Source organism: Tuber melanosporum, assembly GCF_000151645.1.
Source record: "Tuber melanosporum whole genome shotgun sequence assembly, scaffold_39, strain Mel28".
NCBI lineage: Eukaryota > Fungi > Ascomycota > Pezizomycetes > Pezizales > Tuberaceae > Tuber > Tuber melanosporum.
This window is the reverse complement of record NW_003299074.1, coordinates 689,887-706,188: the sequence shown is the minus strand read 5'-3', so window position 1 is coordinate 706,188 and position 16,302 is coordinate 689,887. Positions and strand designations below refer to the sequence as shown.

The window sequence follows — 16,302 nt, the reverse complement described above, 5'->3', positions numbered from 1 at the left end:
TGTCTCCCTAATGCTCGAATATAGCTTCCGTTCCTCATCTTGCAGACAAGGTAGAGGGTTGTGCTAGTATACGCCGGATGCTGTCGGCTACTGAAAACAAGGCCTCGAGGCTGGAATCGGTATTTACAGTGGTAAAATTAAAGCTGGTATTGATATAGTATTTGGGAAACGACGGGATTTGAATGGTGGAGACGTAAGATATGTGGGCGGAGAAATAGTGGGTAATCTGGAAGGGTTGAAACCAGGGATCAAGATGCTGCTAAGACAAAGATGGAGGTGCATGAGCACGTGATGTCACACCCTTGGATCTACAGCTCCTGTTGCGTGAACTTTCTTCGAATTCCAGAGCTCACACTGCAAACTTTGCGCTTCCAGAGCCAACCCCCTTAACCCTTTCAACCACATTCCACCCCTAATATCCTACGCCCCTCCTACGCCCCTCTCTCCCCTCCTCCAACAACAACGATAAATTCCTCTGACTTGAGTTTATGATAAATTTTTTTTTTACTCTGTACAAATCCCCAGCATCCCAAAAAGATTCTTCCCCAGACACAATCTCGCAACATGTGGACAGGCCGAATGCCTACCGCTGGGCACGCCCCAAGTACGCCTCCTAGACACCCTCAGATATCGCGAGGGAATAGTTTAGAGGAACGGGTCAGAGGAATGATCATTAGTAATTCGCCCAGTTATCGTCAAAATAGCCAGGACCTCTCACCAGGGCATCCTACACCACTAGTGCCACTTACTCCACACACCCAGGATCAGTTTTACAAGGAGCAAGATTACAGTATTCCATTTCCACCAGAAAACCCTGGGTTTGATTCTCAGCTTTTACCAATCAATCCTTCCCCTCAAGTATCTGGTTGGCATCTCCCATCCCCCCCCCCAATCGCCCTTTCCGCAACTTCCCATATGTTCTTCCACTCACCTTGTTCGTCGAACCTTCTAGGTCCTCAAGCACTAGGCTCGCAGTTTGGGGCACCACTTCCGCCAGTCCATTCGACACACTTGTCGCCATCTCACGGACCGCCTTTTGCCCTCGGAGAGCAGCCGCAGCAAACAGTACCGCTATTACCACAGAATCAGCCTCCGAATCTCTCCTCGATCTCGGCCCTTCAAGATCAGCGACATATGGGCCCTACTATGCAACAGTATCCCGCGCCTCAACGCCTCCACCAACAGCCATCGGTCCCAAATAGACAGGTTAAACCACGGGGATATCCGTGGACTGGTGGCAGAAGGCCTCAATTTCGACACGGTCCTCAGCGCAACAGCCTCAATTCGGGCGTCTGTTCCCATCCTCCTCTGCCCGCAGATGGTCTCGATCAGTTTCCCCCCCTTGGAACGGAGCACCTCAAAAACGTTCTACCCAAACCTCCTTCTCCATCTAAATCGCCCCAAACAAATGCGCAGGAACAAACTCAACATAGAACACAGTATCAATCATTTCCATTGCAGAGCCGTCCGCCCTCTCAGCGGAAACCAGCGTTTCGAAACCCTCAATTGTCTCCACAGGCGGGGAAAAGCCGAACGCCTCCCCTCAACTTAGAGCAGATGATCTATGAGCAGAACACCAATCTCCAGGTATTTGCTAGGGAGATTATTGCGACCGCTACACCAACCCCAGAAGAATTAGCCGCCCAAAACCAGCACTTGAAAAAATGTAGGGCGATCTGCCGAAGAATCTGCCCAGAAGGCGAATTGGTTCCCTTTGGGAGTCTAGTTAGTAAGTGCTACGTCCTTCATTCTTCTCAACTTTTTCTTGACTGTGTACCTTGTAGCCAGTTTGGTTAATATCACTTGATACATCTCTAATTTGATTGCCTTGCTCTCCATTTTCTCGGTACCATAGCTGGATTCGCAATAACTAAGTCTGATCTTGATGCCGTTCTCACATCTCCCTATCCGGAGGACCTTTTCAGTACCCCTAACAAGATTGACGAGTCCAATTCTCTTCCGCAAAATCTGGCGAAAGAATTTCAGTCTGAGGGATTCGAGGCTACGTTACTCTTAAAGACCCGTGTACCTATACTGAAGCTAGCACTGAAGGCTACAGATGAGAGCTCATTTGATTTGAATTGCGACATTGGATTTAATAACGACCTGGGGGTGCACAATACCAGGATGCTGCAAACATATAGTCGATGCGATCCAAGAGTCAGGGAAATGGTTCTTTTTATAAAGGTATTCACGCTTTAATTCCAATTCTAACCTCACAAACATTTTGGTGGTTCGGAATTTTGTGAATCTGAGATTAACACATGCCAGTGGTGGGCCAAGAGAAGACATATCAATAGCCCGTACCGTGGTACCCTATCTTCTTACGGCTACGTTCTCATGATCATCCATTTTCTGATCAATGTGGTTGACCCCCCTGTTTTGATCAATCTGCAGAATACCCCGATCCCCGAAGATGTACCGCCTGACCAGATATTTGATGAGGGTGGTGAAGGCGAGCATCAGATTTGGTACGCTAAAGATATCGAAAATCTTCCCAAGACCGCGAATCAGATGCATGTCGGCCAGCTCCTACACAGCTTCTTCGAATATTATTCATATAAGTTCCAATGGGGAAGGGAGGTCATCTCCATCCGGACCCAAGGCGGCATATTTAGTAAGCAAGAGAAGGGTTGGGTTGCGGCTGTGATTAGGCCAGGGAGGAGCGGGCATACTCAGATAAAAGATAGATACTTGTTTACCATCGAGGACCCTTTCGAAACCAGCCACAACGTGGGCAGAACGTGCAATCCCCCCGGGGTAGACAGGATTCGAGCAGAGTTCAAAAGAGCTGTGAGCATTATAAGGTTTCGCGATGGTGGGAAGTCAATGAGGGAGCTTTTGTGCCAGGAGGCACCGCCAGAGAAGCCATGGGTCAGGAAGGAAGATGACGAGAGGATGGGTGGGAAATCTGATCCGGATCAAGACGCTAACAGAGAGATGAGCACTGATACCAACTGAAGAGGGTCAGTGATGAGGGAGAGCTCACTGCGAACACACCCTTGATGGAGTGACACCTCGAGTCTGGGAATCCCAATTAGCGGGAAGCCATGGCTCGTCTGGGGAACGTAGCCCAATTATAGGCTACACTTTTCTTTTGTTTTCTTTTTCTCTTTCTTTGTCTGAGTGGCTCAAGATATCACGAGGTGCCATTTGCCCCGAGATCAGAAGAAAAAAAGACAAAACGATCCAGAGAGCAGAAAAAGTGAAAGAGAAGATTATAATTTAGAATGAGGGGTTGAAATAGATATCAGAATACAGGGAAACCAAAAATACTTTTTTCGTAGTTGCACGCTTCATCCGTCTAGTAATAGTCCTCACCACCCCCTTCGTCCCCCCAATCATCCCCACCATCATCATCCCCATCGTTAAAGTACATCTCAGCATTATAGTCCCCCTCCTCGTCATCGCCAAAGTCATCCTCAGCCTCCTCCTCCTCCTCCTCTGCTACCTCATCGTCATCATCGTCGCCAACGTCATCACCCAGCAGTTTTTTCAAGACCCCCTTCTTCCCCTTCCCCCCAGCCTCTCCGTCCTCGCCCTCTCCATCCTCTTCATCTTCCTCATCCAACCCCCCAATAACATCGAGCGCCGAAAAAATCAGCTTCTTCGCCTTCCCCTTCGCCTTCCCCTTACCCCTGCCATCATCTGCGCCGCCATCACCATCTATCCCCAATGTGTCCCACAGCTCCTCAGGAAAGAACTCCTTAACGTAGGGCCTAGAATCCAACTTAGGCACCTTGCGCTTCTGTCGCTTGTATTTCGCCGAGTACTTGCTCACATCGTTGAACGGGTCCTCCATGCCACGCTTCTTGCCCATGACCGTGTACAGCGGGCCATTATGGATTTTGTCGCGATACAGGCGGTAGCGCGCTACTATGTGGCGTTCCTCCTTACTCAGGGGGTTCGGAACGGGTGGTGGTTGGGGCTGTTTTTAATCGATCAGTTGGCTATTGCGCGTGCTGTAGACGTAGTTGTAGAGGGGGAGGGAGGGAGATACGGGAAAGAGCTCGGTAGTACTGTAATCCGGTGGATTATCCGGGTCGTGACCGAATGGACCGCCCATTCCTCCTCCTATTCCCCCACCAAAGTTACCGCCGCTGCGGAAACCGCCACGTCCACCTCTGGACATCTCTTTCACTATTTTCGTGTGGGAAGATTGGTTGGTCGCGAGGGGAGGATTTGGAGGGGTAGCGTGGTTCAGCAGTGTGGATTTTGAATTTACAGGTATTACGTATGAGTCGCCGGAAGTTTTCAGTCACTGGGTCAGGGTTTTCCGGCGGAAATACAATCTTCCGATGGTGGACAGGTGGGTTGGTCGGATTAAGCGGTGGTCAATGCGTTTTATCCTTGTACTTTTTTTTTGTTTTTCACTGGGTTTGTGTGTGTGTGTGGTTGAGGTGCGGATGCAGGAACAGTTTGGGGACTTTGTGGAAAGAAATGGGTTGCATGGATAATAATATAATAATATTATCATAATGCCGGTAGGCTTTCCGTCGATTTTGGATAGCAATGAGCTTCGTGGGAGGAATCGCTCACCGTAGTTTATGGTAACTATTGTCCCTATGATGCCGGTAGTCTGAATGTTTTCCGCTCGAGCACTGTACTGTACATGGCAGATCTTGTTTGGCTCTTGGCGCCTGTTTGTAGAAATAAAATAAAAAGTGGAGACAAGAAAAAATGGAAAAAAAACTCGCGTACGACGATTTGAACCACCCCCCTTTCGTCTCCAAAACCGAAAAAATATTAGCAACAGCACGTCTCGATCGTGCGTCCTCCGGGTTATGAGCCCGGCGCGCTTCCACTGCGCCATGTTGCTTGTTGATGGACACCTTTGGTTTCTTGTCCTTGAGGGGAAAGCGGGTCCCATCATACTATAAATTTAGCTCGTGATCGGTTTCGAAAAGGTAAGTTACCCTATATATATCTTCACCACTCTTATGGGAAAGGGAATAACACCGCTCCAGCACCGCTAAGCTAGCGCAGTCAACGAGATGTGCTTGTGCGTCACACTTATCATAGCAGGGCTGTACTCGTATATAATTGTGAAATTCAATCGTGATATTGTCATCTTGAGCATCCCGGAGGCGAAGAACAGTTTTGGTTTGTCTGTGGCTGCCCACCATGCACGATCACTGTGGTTTTTTTTCTGTACATACCGTAGTCGTTTCTCCTCCTCTCCTGAGTGGAAAAACTGGGGAGTACTTCTCACAACTCTCCGTTACCATTCGGACACGACATACTTGTGTTGCTACCGTATTTCTCCTATGATACAAGCACGTGGTACAGTTCATGACTCCATCCCGGTCTCCACCACACCTACCAACTGGACTCGAGTAGGGTAGCCATTCATATATATATCCGTTGACCTCCCTCCATCTGTCTACGTTGGCACCTCAACTTATATCATACCTATGCTACCGCCACAAAGAAGTGGGCAGTCAAGCACCACCCCAGCAAATTGTCATGGTGCACCAGAAGCACCGGGTTCTCGGCCCGGGTCTTGCAAGAAGCAGAGGGTTGGGAAATGGGCTGTTTGGTAATGGTTACGGCACTATACTCGTACGCGGATGGATGGTGAAATTTAGATGGCGGTTTCGTCATTGCTATGATCAAGGACTGCGGTTTGTTGTTACTCCATAGGCAGTCTGCCAATTGGGATGGATGGTGATGCATGAACTGTACAGTACTGCTCTCGAGTACTGTGCAATGCATACCGTATATTGTCGTGATATGATGGCAGAGCAGGGGTCAGGTATACCCCCCGTCTAGCTCTTCTCCGGGTATTGGCGGTTCTGGCATGGTGACTGCTTGGACCGTCCATGTCAGTCAGTTGCAACAGATAACGTGCTTGGCCAGGAAGACGGGTCGGGCGGAAAAGCGAATTGGTTCAAATTCACTAAAAAAGATAAATTAGAGATCTGAAAGATCTCAATCGACACGGCCAATCCTGGGCAGGAGGTATATACATTGTTAAGTTTGCCTCTCCCTTGAGCTGACTTCTGGGCTTCAATTTTGCTTAAGTTTTCTCCTGGGAGGGTTTTGGGTTGAAATTCACGTATCATAACTTAATTTATACAGGGTGATCACACTTTCCCGGTCCCAACACGTTCGGGATGGGAGGTGTGTGTCGGATGGGATAATGAATGGATCAGGACGAACCAAAAAGATAATATTGGAAATTTAATCTATAAAAAGAAGCTCTATTCCAACGCTTGAGATAAAAAACCCGGGTTGGGTGCCGTACGAGTACAGTGGTGATGCAGTAGTGGATCTCCTTGACAGCAGCGGTATGATATCCAGACCCCCCTCCAGACCCCCTCCAGCCCAGTTCTGACGTTTGGTTTTTTGGTATGATACCTCTCTTCTACGAAAATTCTAGATCCATCCTTGCAATTTACAAAGTTATTCATTTCCACATCTGGCTTATTTTTATTTATTTTCCCCCTCCAATATGGTGCTGCGCTGTTATATCGGTATTTGTGATCCCACGATTGAGTACCGTAGTGAAATCACTGGGGTTTTGCTGGTTCCCCGGTTCTGTCATACTTCCCTACTGGTAGATCATAATCAACTGATCCAGTAACGGCGCCTACAACTCCTCTCCAAAATTTGGACGAACAACGTCTCGGTACTGTGGGTGTGTAACAGAAGGAGAGTGATTCGATAGTTATCTTCCATGCCCAAGTCGTAGTTGTCATGGTGCTGTGATATGAATCTAGAGAAAAGCCGTATCATACCTTGCATCACGCACCGTCACCCCCTTCTGCTGATCCTAAAAAATCCACCAATCCTCCCCAAAAAATTAGAGGACATTCAAAAGGGAGTGAATTAAATGAGAGGTATCATCATCAAGTTGCCAAACTCCTTTCCGCACACCATACAACCCCCCCCAAAAAAAACAAAATCAGAAATCACTTTAACACCCCCCCCCCCCACCTAGTAGTTGTCCTTCCAAGTGAATGAGCGCAAAGTAATTTTCTTTTCATTTCATTCTTTCTTTATGGCAACCGAGTATCATAACGTTTTGGGAACTTATCGCTTTTGAAAAAAAAAAAAAAAAAATTTTGGTTGTCGAATGAAGGAAAGAAGACTTTTTCTCGAGTTTGTATTAATACTCTATACAGCGATAGCAGTGCCGATAGGACCGTGATTGGCGATTTACGAGTATCTTTTCAGTCGAGGGTTTCCTTACCTTACCGCGAGGGATGAAGTTATATCATTGTTGTGATATTTCGCCTCACGATTGGGTCATATAGACGTGGGAAGCTCCCGGCGAACCGGCTATCTGTACAGTACAGTACTGTACTGTAGAGTACTCCTACTGCTGGACACCACGACTCTCTCTGCTCGAATGACGGGCGGTGTTTTTAGGAAAATTCAGCTCGAGATATTTGGACAATTTGGTTGCTTTCGGGTTCGGTTTCTGGATATTGGAGAGCAACTGATTTCTCTTACTGTATATATATATAATATAAGGGATTGGGGGATTCAGTTTTATGGCTCGTTTTAGCCCGAGTCGTGGCTCTCTATCAGGATCATAACATGACGATGCTGGGGGAGTGGTGATGGGGGAAGGGAAGGGGATGAAGAGTACTCGTAAATGGGAGAGGGAGATTGCGTGTGGGGGTGGGGGAAGGGGAAGGGGAAGTTAGCAGCAATCTATGATAACCACCCGAGCCCCCGAGAAATAAATAGGGATCCATGATACCCGAGTACTGTACCCTTTGGGCTCAATCATCGGGCAGCAAGAATCTTCGATACACTCAGCAAATTTTTTTGTTAGGGGTCGGGAGTGTCACTATCGTGCTTCAGGGCCGGCTCATATGCCATAGAATATGTGTCTCGCGGACCTGACGCAAGCCTCCAAACCTTATGTGATGATGAAGTGAGAAGAAAAGAGGAAGGAAAAAAAAAAAAAGTCATCACGAAGACAGCCCAAACTAAATACAGACCAACTGCCCATGCTGTGCCTCTTTCTCTACGAGTACATGGCCGTGACTACCGCAGGAGCTAGGAATCTACTTGTGCAGTCATGAAGGCTTCATAACAGTACTCTTGCGTCTTTTCGGGGGTCAAGGTGAGCTATTCCCCCATGCCTCTCTCCAAAGTGCGCTTCCAATGCCCCCACGTCATTAAACATCATCCTACACACCCAGCAATAACTATGTCGCGGCAGACCCTCACGTAAATGGCCTTCCAACTCTTCGTGATTTCTAAATACTTTCCCACCAGTCTCAGTGCTGCATGCGGGACAGTACGCATGATGACTGACGATATGTCTGATTTGTGACTCTATATCTCCGAATTCCCGCCCGCACTCCTCGAGCGGGCACGTGAAGCGAATACGCCTCGTGGGAGACGGCGAGCGCGACCCACCCTGCTGCTGTTCTGGGGTGGCAGATCTAGTGGTGTGTCTCTCCTCCCAATGTTTCTCCATCTCCTCCTCCTCTTTAAATCCGGCTGTACAAGACGGATGTCGACAAGCAACTTTCTCTAATTCGCACTTCTTCCGGTGATTCTCAAGACACTCAAAGTTTATAAACTTCATCCGGCATTTTGGCACGGGGCATTCGAGCACCTCTCTGTGCGCTGTGAGGTGGTGCAAGTTCATCTCATAACTGCATGCGAACAACGCCGCACATCCGGGGTCTTTACAAGGGACTTCCCTCCTCGCTACAGGGCGGATATATGTCAGGGAAGTGACATGGTGTAAGTCTTGGAGATAGTGATTCTGCTCCTCGGCCCAGGAGTCGAAATGCGCGTCGCACTGCCCGCAGTACGCGTGTAGCGATTTTTCTGCTGTGATCCAGTGGCGGATAAGTTCCCTACGGGTGGGAAAGTCAAGGTCGCACTTTGTGCACATGTTGTGCCTGTCGGAGTGTTCGCGGTGCTGGTGGAAGCAGATTGTGGATTCGAAGTGGGCGTCGCAGCGGGTGCAGAAGTGGTGCTTGCGGACATCGTGGAAGTGTGCTTCGTATTCGGCTTTGTTGGCGAAGCGGGTTGCACAGGCTATGCAGCTATTGAAAGTTTCTGGGTGGTTTGGCTGTTGCTGCTGCTTTGGGGATGTTCGGTTGAGGCTATCAGGTGGCAATGACCCCCGCAGCACCTGCAGCGGCCTGGACCCGATGCGGAGGTGTGACACCGGAGAGATCGTTCGGAAGCTCATGGGGGGCAGAGGGGGAGTTTGGTTCGATTGGCTTCGTCTGGTAGCCAGCCCAGATGAAGCGATTTTTCTCGGTTCTCGCGCCTGTCGTGATGTTATGAACGGGACCACAGAGTAATGGCTGTAATATGGAAAGAGTGACAAACCATGACCGAATATTGAACAGTACTTAATGAGTGTGAAGGTTTTGGAAGATTAATGAAATTAAAGATTAATAGTGTAGTCCTCTAGGCTACAAGCTATCAAAGGAGCGGTCAGCGGGCGGTGAAAGTGCAGAAACAGCCCCAGAGAAAGAACGTTGACACAGTGCCTCCAAAGGGTGGGAACGCATCATGGGTTATATAGCCAAAACTGCCCCCTTCGAGCAACGACGTATGCAATCCCTATACAGCAAGATAGCAGCATTTGATTCGTTCCGACTTCAAGGTCGATAACTCATGCCCGAGTAACAGGCGTTACATGCCGACAGACATACAGTGGTCGGGGGCATCCAGCCCGACCTATGATTCAATGGGCATGAAAAAAGGTTCCGCAAAGACCCATTGATGTCATGTGCCCTCCTACTGGAGCCTCAGTACCAGAGAAGCAGCCAGACGAGGGCTTATTTTATCTTTTTCCCTCTACCTGCCCATTAGATCAATTTTAGTACCGGCGAAAGAACAGCGATTTGGCAGAAATGACCTCAGAGTCGCCTGGGAAGAGTAATTGCGATATCAGAATGTCTATTTTGCAATGATCCCGTCTCGCGTAGTCAAAACTGAGCCCTGGATTTGCCAAAGTAGCTGGGGTACTACATCATCACTAAGCAATCCCGTACAGCGCGGCATTTGAGCACTGTACGGGCACGTCGCTGATTGGATTGACGTCGTTTTTTTGGGGTTTTTTTTTGGACATTCCCTTCTCCAGAAGATCGCAGGCCACGTATCGGGAGCGTAATTCAATTTCTCTGGGGGATCTTCCGGCCCTAGCAATTCTATATATCGATCTTTTGTGGTTTAAAGGTTTTATCAATGAAATTCTTGATGTTTCAGGAAGTTCTGGAATACCGGATTTGCAAAGCCTCTGGGTTTCGTGTTGTTCCGGATGATCGCAGTAGAAGTGCTGAGTTGTAAGGATCAATCTGATCGGTTGGAAGCGATGTGTTCGAGAATGTTAATCCGTTCCGACATGGGATGCACCGTACGAGTACTCGAACAGAAAAATGTGCGGGGAGTGACATTAAAGTAGTAATATGCCCGCCTCATTCTAATTTGTGGACAGAGGGTGTTTGTGGGAGGTACAACTTGAAGGTTGCGCTTGGAAGGACCCTTTGGACCGGGATTTATTGGTGTGCCAAGAGTCGAGGGTTGTTGGACCAACGGGCTTTCCTTCAACGACCACTAGTTCCCCAAACCATCCAAAGATAGCTCACAACCAAGCTCCCCCACATTAATTGACAGGGGGAAAAGGAGTTCATCATTACCGTCATGAATGGTCTTCGCATGGACGAGCTTTCCGCTGAGGTCGAGGTCTTGGAATCGTTAGTAGCTCCTTTCAAAAGCGACGAACACGGGGCAGCTGTGCTAACACCTCGAGGAAAAAAAATTACACAGGAAGCTATCCAAGACTGCAGACCTCTCCACCAAGATCGCCCTAAGCTTGAAAAAATTATCAGCAAGTGCACAGAATGTCGAACAGGCAGTTAAACCTATATACAACAAGACGCAGTCGTTAACAGTCCTTTCCGGGAGTAAGGGAATCCGCTCACCTCAAAATGTGACTGGGGAGAGTTAAGCTTTGTGGGTTACAGATATCGATGAAGCAATATCGGCAATAGATAGGGTGCGCCAACCTACAGACGCAGTATCGAAAGAGGAGGGCACAATTCGTCAAGGGTATATATCCCCTAGGAGCCCCTTAACCCCTTGTTAAGCCGCATTTTCTTCCTGTTTTCCAATGATGCCCCATTCCAACAAATGCATAGGACTTGCGCTTACTGCCCTACTACACAGGCCTTCCAAGACCGGCCTAACTGAATACCTCGCCTCGCTAAGACGGATCAATGAGGCTCTATCGAGTCTGAAGAAATCGAACTTACGAAGCTCTCAGAAAGCCGTTACTCAAATGGTCCGTCGTGAGGTTGTGTGCAATGGATGATGGGATAAACGCTGATGGAGTTCCTTCCAGACGGGCCTTTTGAAAGCGGGGAGCCTACAACTCGAAGACCTATTTAGACAAGCATTAGCCGAAGGTTCTAAATCTGTAGAACCTCTACATTTCATTACCAAAGGTAATGCCTATGTGCCTATATTCGTGTAGTTGTCATTGGATCTAACTAAGCTTTTTTAAGAACTTCCGTTTCCGACTTTCCAGCCCCAGAAAATCAACATGTTGGCTGTACTGAACGATTTCCTTTCCTCGACCCTTGCTGCCTCAGCTGGGATACAGTCAAATGCGCCCCAGGTATATGCAGAAGTGCGTGGGCCCTACATCACCAACTCATTGGCATCCCTGGCTTTGGCTACAGTAAGCACTACCCGCCGAACATCTGCTGCTCCTTATGACAAGGGGTCAAACGGCATATCGGTGTATACCAATGCCCTAGAAGCTATTTTTGAGGCTGAATACGAGAATATCTGTCAACTCTTCCCCACCCCAGAATGGTCTCGGGTGTACATTGCTACAACTGCAATGCCTATGGGAGTATTCAAAAAGACAGTTGCAGATCTAAACGTGTTCGTCAAGCAAAATATGGCCACGGACTGCTTCCTTGCTTTTGATGTTATCGAAAACGTCCAGCCGGCAAGCGTTAGGCTAAAAACTAAAACAGGTGAACAAAAGGAGTTTGCTGAAGCACTGAAGCCACTCAGAACTACAGCGCAGAGTAGCTTCTCATATTTCTTGGAGGATATAAAGAAGACTGGCCAAGGACTTATTGCATTACCCCTGGATAATACTGTTGCAGAAATGACCGTGAACGTGATGTCTCGTCTTAGGCGGATGGCAGACTATCCCAACGCTATTTCTAGCCTTTTGGTATCCTTGGGTGAGGGTAACTGGAATCGCCCTTATACAGCACCAGCAGTCATTCCCCCATCTTTCGATGTAGGGGCCGATGGAACACTTCTTCTTTCAAACTTCTGTTTGGACGCCATAGATCAGCTTATCCATGAGCTCGAACAAAAAGCTCGCGTTATGATTAAGAAGAACTCTACGGTAGCTGTCTTCATGGTCAACAACGTTCACTTCATCGAGAGCAACATTCGTACAAGTGACCTTCGCAAGATCATGTCAAATCAAGCGCAGGCCAAGGTCGAGAAATGGAGGAAGGATGCTGTTAAGATGTACATGGAGCAATGGAAGGAATGCGCTGCATTCTTGATGGATGTTACTTATACTAAACAGCAGTCTGGTGGAAGGCTCAATCTCAACAGCAAAGAGAAGGAAGGTGTCAAAGAGAAGTTCAAGGTTCGTCTCGTATGCTCTGATATTGGTGATCCAGCTGCTAATACCGTGTAGAACTTCAATACGGTTTTCGAAGAGCTTATTCAGAAGCATAAGTCATACACATTTCCGGACAAGGAAGTGCGAACGATGCTCTCCAAGGAGATTGGGTTTATTGGGCCATTATATGGCAGATTTTACGACAAGTATAAAGACTTGATGAGGGATAAATATGTGAAATACGACCGCCATCAGTTGGATACCATGTTAGCTCAGCTATAGGAAAGTGCAAGAGTATAATTCCGATATTGGTTTGTGGTTGGGATTCCTTGGCTGGCGGTTCTCCGTGGTGGAATATGTACTTTAATCGTTGGTTTATGGGTGTGTGCACCTCTTTTGGCTTTCCTTGGTTATGGGTATTTAGGAATTAAAAACTGATATCCTTCTTTGAGCACCCCACTCAACGCTCCTGTAGATACCCACCCCATAAATCACTCGCCCGTGAGCAAGAGCTACCCGATCGCCTTATTCCCCTTCCCACAAACCGCTCACAACCTGCTGCTAATTCATATCTATCAGGAATTCAAGAGACTTTTGTTGCCGTTAAAAATTCCAACAGACAATGACCCGAAGAACAAGAAGAAATGGAACCCCAGAGCGGTCGTGAATTTTGGTACAGAATGAAATTTTATTTTTTTATTCCCAAGCCGGTACCATATCCCCCAGATACCCCCAGATACCAAGCCAACCCCCTCATCCTTAACGTAGCCGCCTAGCCTCACGCTCGGATTCGAGCAAACATAGAATGTCGTCCTCGCGAACAGGACCCTTGACGTTACGGATGATGGATCGGGTAGTGTCATCCATGAATTCGACACGGACCTGGGTGACACCTCCGCGGGAACCTAGCGAGTACAAAATTTAGGTTACCATAAAAATTGACGATAGATTACGAGGCGAGGGGGAATGTGGGTAGCTAACCGGTACGACCGAGAACCTTGATGACCTTGACGAGCTTAACAGCAGCCTTTCCTGAATCCATTGTTGACAATTTTGTTCTGAGTTGCGAATAGTGTTAGCGCCAGATTGCGGCCTAGGAAATAATCCTGACTGCGGGGAAGCAGCTTACTATATGTGTAGATCTGACGATTATGACGCCGGCGAGGAAGTTTTGTCTGGTGGTTTGAGCAGAGGTGCGATTTGTTAGGCGTGCCTTGATTTTTCTCGTGATTGGGAAATTGAGTGGCTAGATTGAACTTTTGGCCGGGATATTGGTGGACTGTTGTGTGTGCGGCGGGTAGGGTTAACCCTAAGTGCGGATGAGGCTCTGTAGATCTCTGTCCATGCAACGTGGAGAACAAAAAGGAAAGAATATCATATCATAGTAAAAAGCCCGATCTTTCATAAACCTGGAGAACTATTAGATGTTTTAAACAGTTTTAGCCCTTATTTCGTTTGTTATAATTCCCTGCATTCCTTGACAGCTTCCTGTTCCTAGGATCTTCAGGTTCAGGGCCCAGCAGATAGTCTAGTGGGGGATTGGACGAACTTAGCGCACTCGTGCTCTCCGTTGACAACGGCCCCTCCTTCTTTTCCGGTAACCTCTGGAATCAACCCCCAATATTGAGTTATCTGCCGTATGGCTCACCCAGTTCAGATGAACAATCTGACGACTCTCATCAAACGGTCAGTAATAAGAACTCACGATGATTATCCTTTATCATTAGTTCCGTTTTCAGCCGTTCTGTTCCTTGCTGACTCGACCTTGAAGCCTTGAGGCTGCTACCTCCCGCCTGGAGGATTTAGCATCAACTCCCGTTGACCTTAATTCCGGTGCAGCTACTGCGCTTCCTAGCAATACCAGCGCGGCTTCTCTGGTGTCAACTACTACAATACAAAATCCACCTCCGCCAGCTCCAGAGCCGCTTCCTGCGTCTGTTGAGGACTTTGACGAGTTGATAACTAAGGAAGTCGCAAAGTATGTTGAGAAAAGCGCTGAGATAGGTGATCTCGTAGCAGAACAGGTTCGGCACTTTCTTAACGTAGTATATTCCGCAGCTCTTAATCCTAGTTGTCCTGCAGAGTAAAGCTGTCGAGAAATGCTTTGCGGCTCAGAGAAAGTTTCTCGTTATCACAACCAAGGCGAAGAAGCCAGGATCGTCAACGCAGCTATTTGTCGACCTCGTCGCTGAAATGCAAACTGAGCTTACCAACGTCTCCAATATCCGTGAGAATAACCGACACTCTGCGCTCTCCAACCATTTGTCGACTGTTAGCGAAGGTATTCCCGGTCTTGCTTGGGTAACCGTTGAGGGAAAACCGGCAAAATATGTCAGAGAAATGCTGGGTGCTGCGCAATTCTTCGGTAATCGTGTGATCACTTCGCACAAGGAAACGTGTGTCATCCAAACTTCTTAATACTCTCAGTCCAAATACTGATAGAAAGCAGGTCTCCAAAGCATGTTGAATGGGTGCGCTCGTTTTACACTGTTCTGACGGCTCTTGAAACCTATGTTGCCGATCACCATGCTCTGGGAGTGACATGGAATGCTAGAGGCATCGATGCCAAAGAAGCACTTACACTCGCAAGCAGCTCTTCGGCCACCTCGCAAGGCCCCACTCCTACTAGTGTAGCCCCCCCTCCACCGCCCCCACCTCCTCCACCACCGCCCCCGCCACTAGGATTACTTGATGGGTCGGGGACTCCAGTGGGAGATATTGGTTCAGTATTTGCCGAGATCAATCGCGGGTCTGATGTTACGGCTGGCCTGCGCAAGGTAAATAAGGATGAAATGACACACAAGAACCCGTCTCTTAGAGCGAGTTCCGTTGTTCCAGCGAGATCCTCCTCCAGCCTGCGAGCAAAATCCCCTGCTCCTCCTTCGAAATCTAAACCCGCACACCTAACCAAGAAGAAGCCTCCCAAGAAGGAATTGGATGGAAGTAAATGGTACATTGTAGGTAGCACATTCTTACCGACTATCTCTCGGTATTCGGACGTTAACAGTGTTTTGTCCCTCAGGAGAATTATGAGAACGAACAGGCATTGACTCTTGAAGATGTCGAAATCAATCATTCGGTTTTCATCTTCCGTTGCAAGAACACAACAATCCAAATCAAGGGCAAGATCAACGCTGTTTCTCTTAATGAATGCGGCAAGACAAACATCATTGTAGACAACCTTGTCTCTTCCATTGAGGTCATCAAGTCCAACAACTTCGCCATACAAATCATGGGCAAGGCTCCAAATCTACAAGTCGACCAATGCGATGGTGGCACGGTATACGTCTCAAAAGAGTCACTAGACATGGAAATCTTCACTTCAAAATCATCGGCAATCAACATCAACGTTCCGGGTGTTGGCGAAGATTGGGACTACCAGGAGTGCGCAGTACCGGAGCAATTAAAGACTACGATCAAGGGTGGCAAATTGGTGACTGAGATTGTAGAACATGCTGGCTAAGTGCTTTTTGTGAATGAGTCCTACATTAGCTCGTTGAGTTTTTTTTTTTCTTTTTTCTTTTTTTGCTATTTTTCATGTCCGATTATCTTTCCTTGTTAGACAGTGGATTTCACACCTCGTGTTTTACCATTGTTCTGTTCTATTATGCGGTAGAAGGAGAAAAAAGACATCGAGTGTACACATTTAGGGAATGATGAAGAGTAATAATGGCGAGTGGATTCAACCTGGCTCACATAATTTCATAAATTTT

At 47.8% G+C, this 16,302-nt stretch overlaps 4 protein-coding genes; 3 read left to right on the top strand and 1 right to left on the bottom strand.

The window, feature by feature from the left end:
* Positions 1-374: 374 nt before the first annotated feature.
* Positions 375-2,961, top strand: GSTUM_00007793001 (uncharacterized protein; the record flags this gene model as incomplete). XM_002839674.2 has 4 exons in its annotated part: positions 375-865; positions 953-1,729; positions 1,856-2,187; positions 2,272-2,961. The coding sequence occupies exons 1-4, from the start codon at positions 565-567 to the stop codon at positions 2,959-2,961; spliced, it is 2,100 nt and encodes a 699-aa protein (XP_002839720.1). The 5' UTR covers positions 375-564.
* Positions 2,962-10,547: 7,586 nt separating this feature from the next.
* On the top strand, positions 10,548-12,971 carry GSTUM_00007792001 (uncharacterized protein). XM_002839673.2 has 7 exons: positions 10,548-10,685; positions 10,759-10,895; positions 10,956-11,040; positions 11,158-11,272; positions 11,333-11,435; positions 11,496-12,613; positions 12,665-12,971. The coding sequence occupies exons 1-7, from the start codon at positions 10,633-10,635 to the stop codon at positions 12,869-12,871; spliced, it is 1,818 nt and encodes a 605-aa protein (XP_002839719.1). The 5' UTR covers positions 10,548-10,632; the 3' UTR covers positions 12,872-12,971.
* Positions 12,972-13,162: 191 nt separating this feature from the next.
* Positions 13,163-13,818, bottom strand: GSTUM_00007791001 (40S ribosomal protein S28). XM_002839672.2 has 3 exons: positions 13,719-13,818; positions 13,571-13,647; positions 13,163-13,494 (listed from the first exon to the last, which is right to left on the bottom strand). Exons 2-3 carry the CDS (start codon positions 13,629-13,631, stop codon positions 13,349-13,351), a joined length of 207 nt encoding a protein of 68 aa, XP_002839718.1. The 5' UTR covers positions 13,632-13,647; positions 13,719-13,818; the 3' UTR covers positions 13,163-13,348.
* Positions 13,819-14,228: 410 nt separating this feature from the next.
* Positions 14,229-16,280, top strand: GSTUM_00007790001 (uncharacterized protein; the record flags this gene model as incomplete). XM_002839671.2 has 5 exons in its annotated part: positions 14,229-14,275; positions 14,361-14,613; positions 14,672-14,985; positions 15,039-15,546; positions 15,612-16,280. The coding sequence occupies 5 exons, from the start codon at positions 14,229-14,231 to the stop codon at positions 16,050-16,052; spliced, it is 1,563 nt and encodes a 520-aa protein (XP_002839717.1). The 3' UTR covers positions 16,053-16,280.
* Between the last annotated feature and the right edge of the window lie 22 nt (positions 16,281-16,302).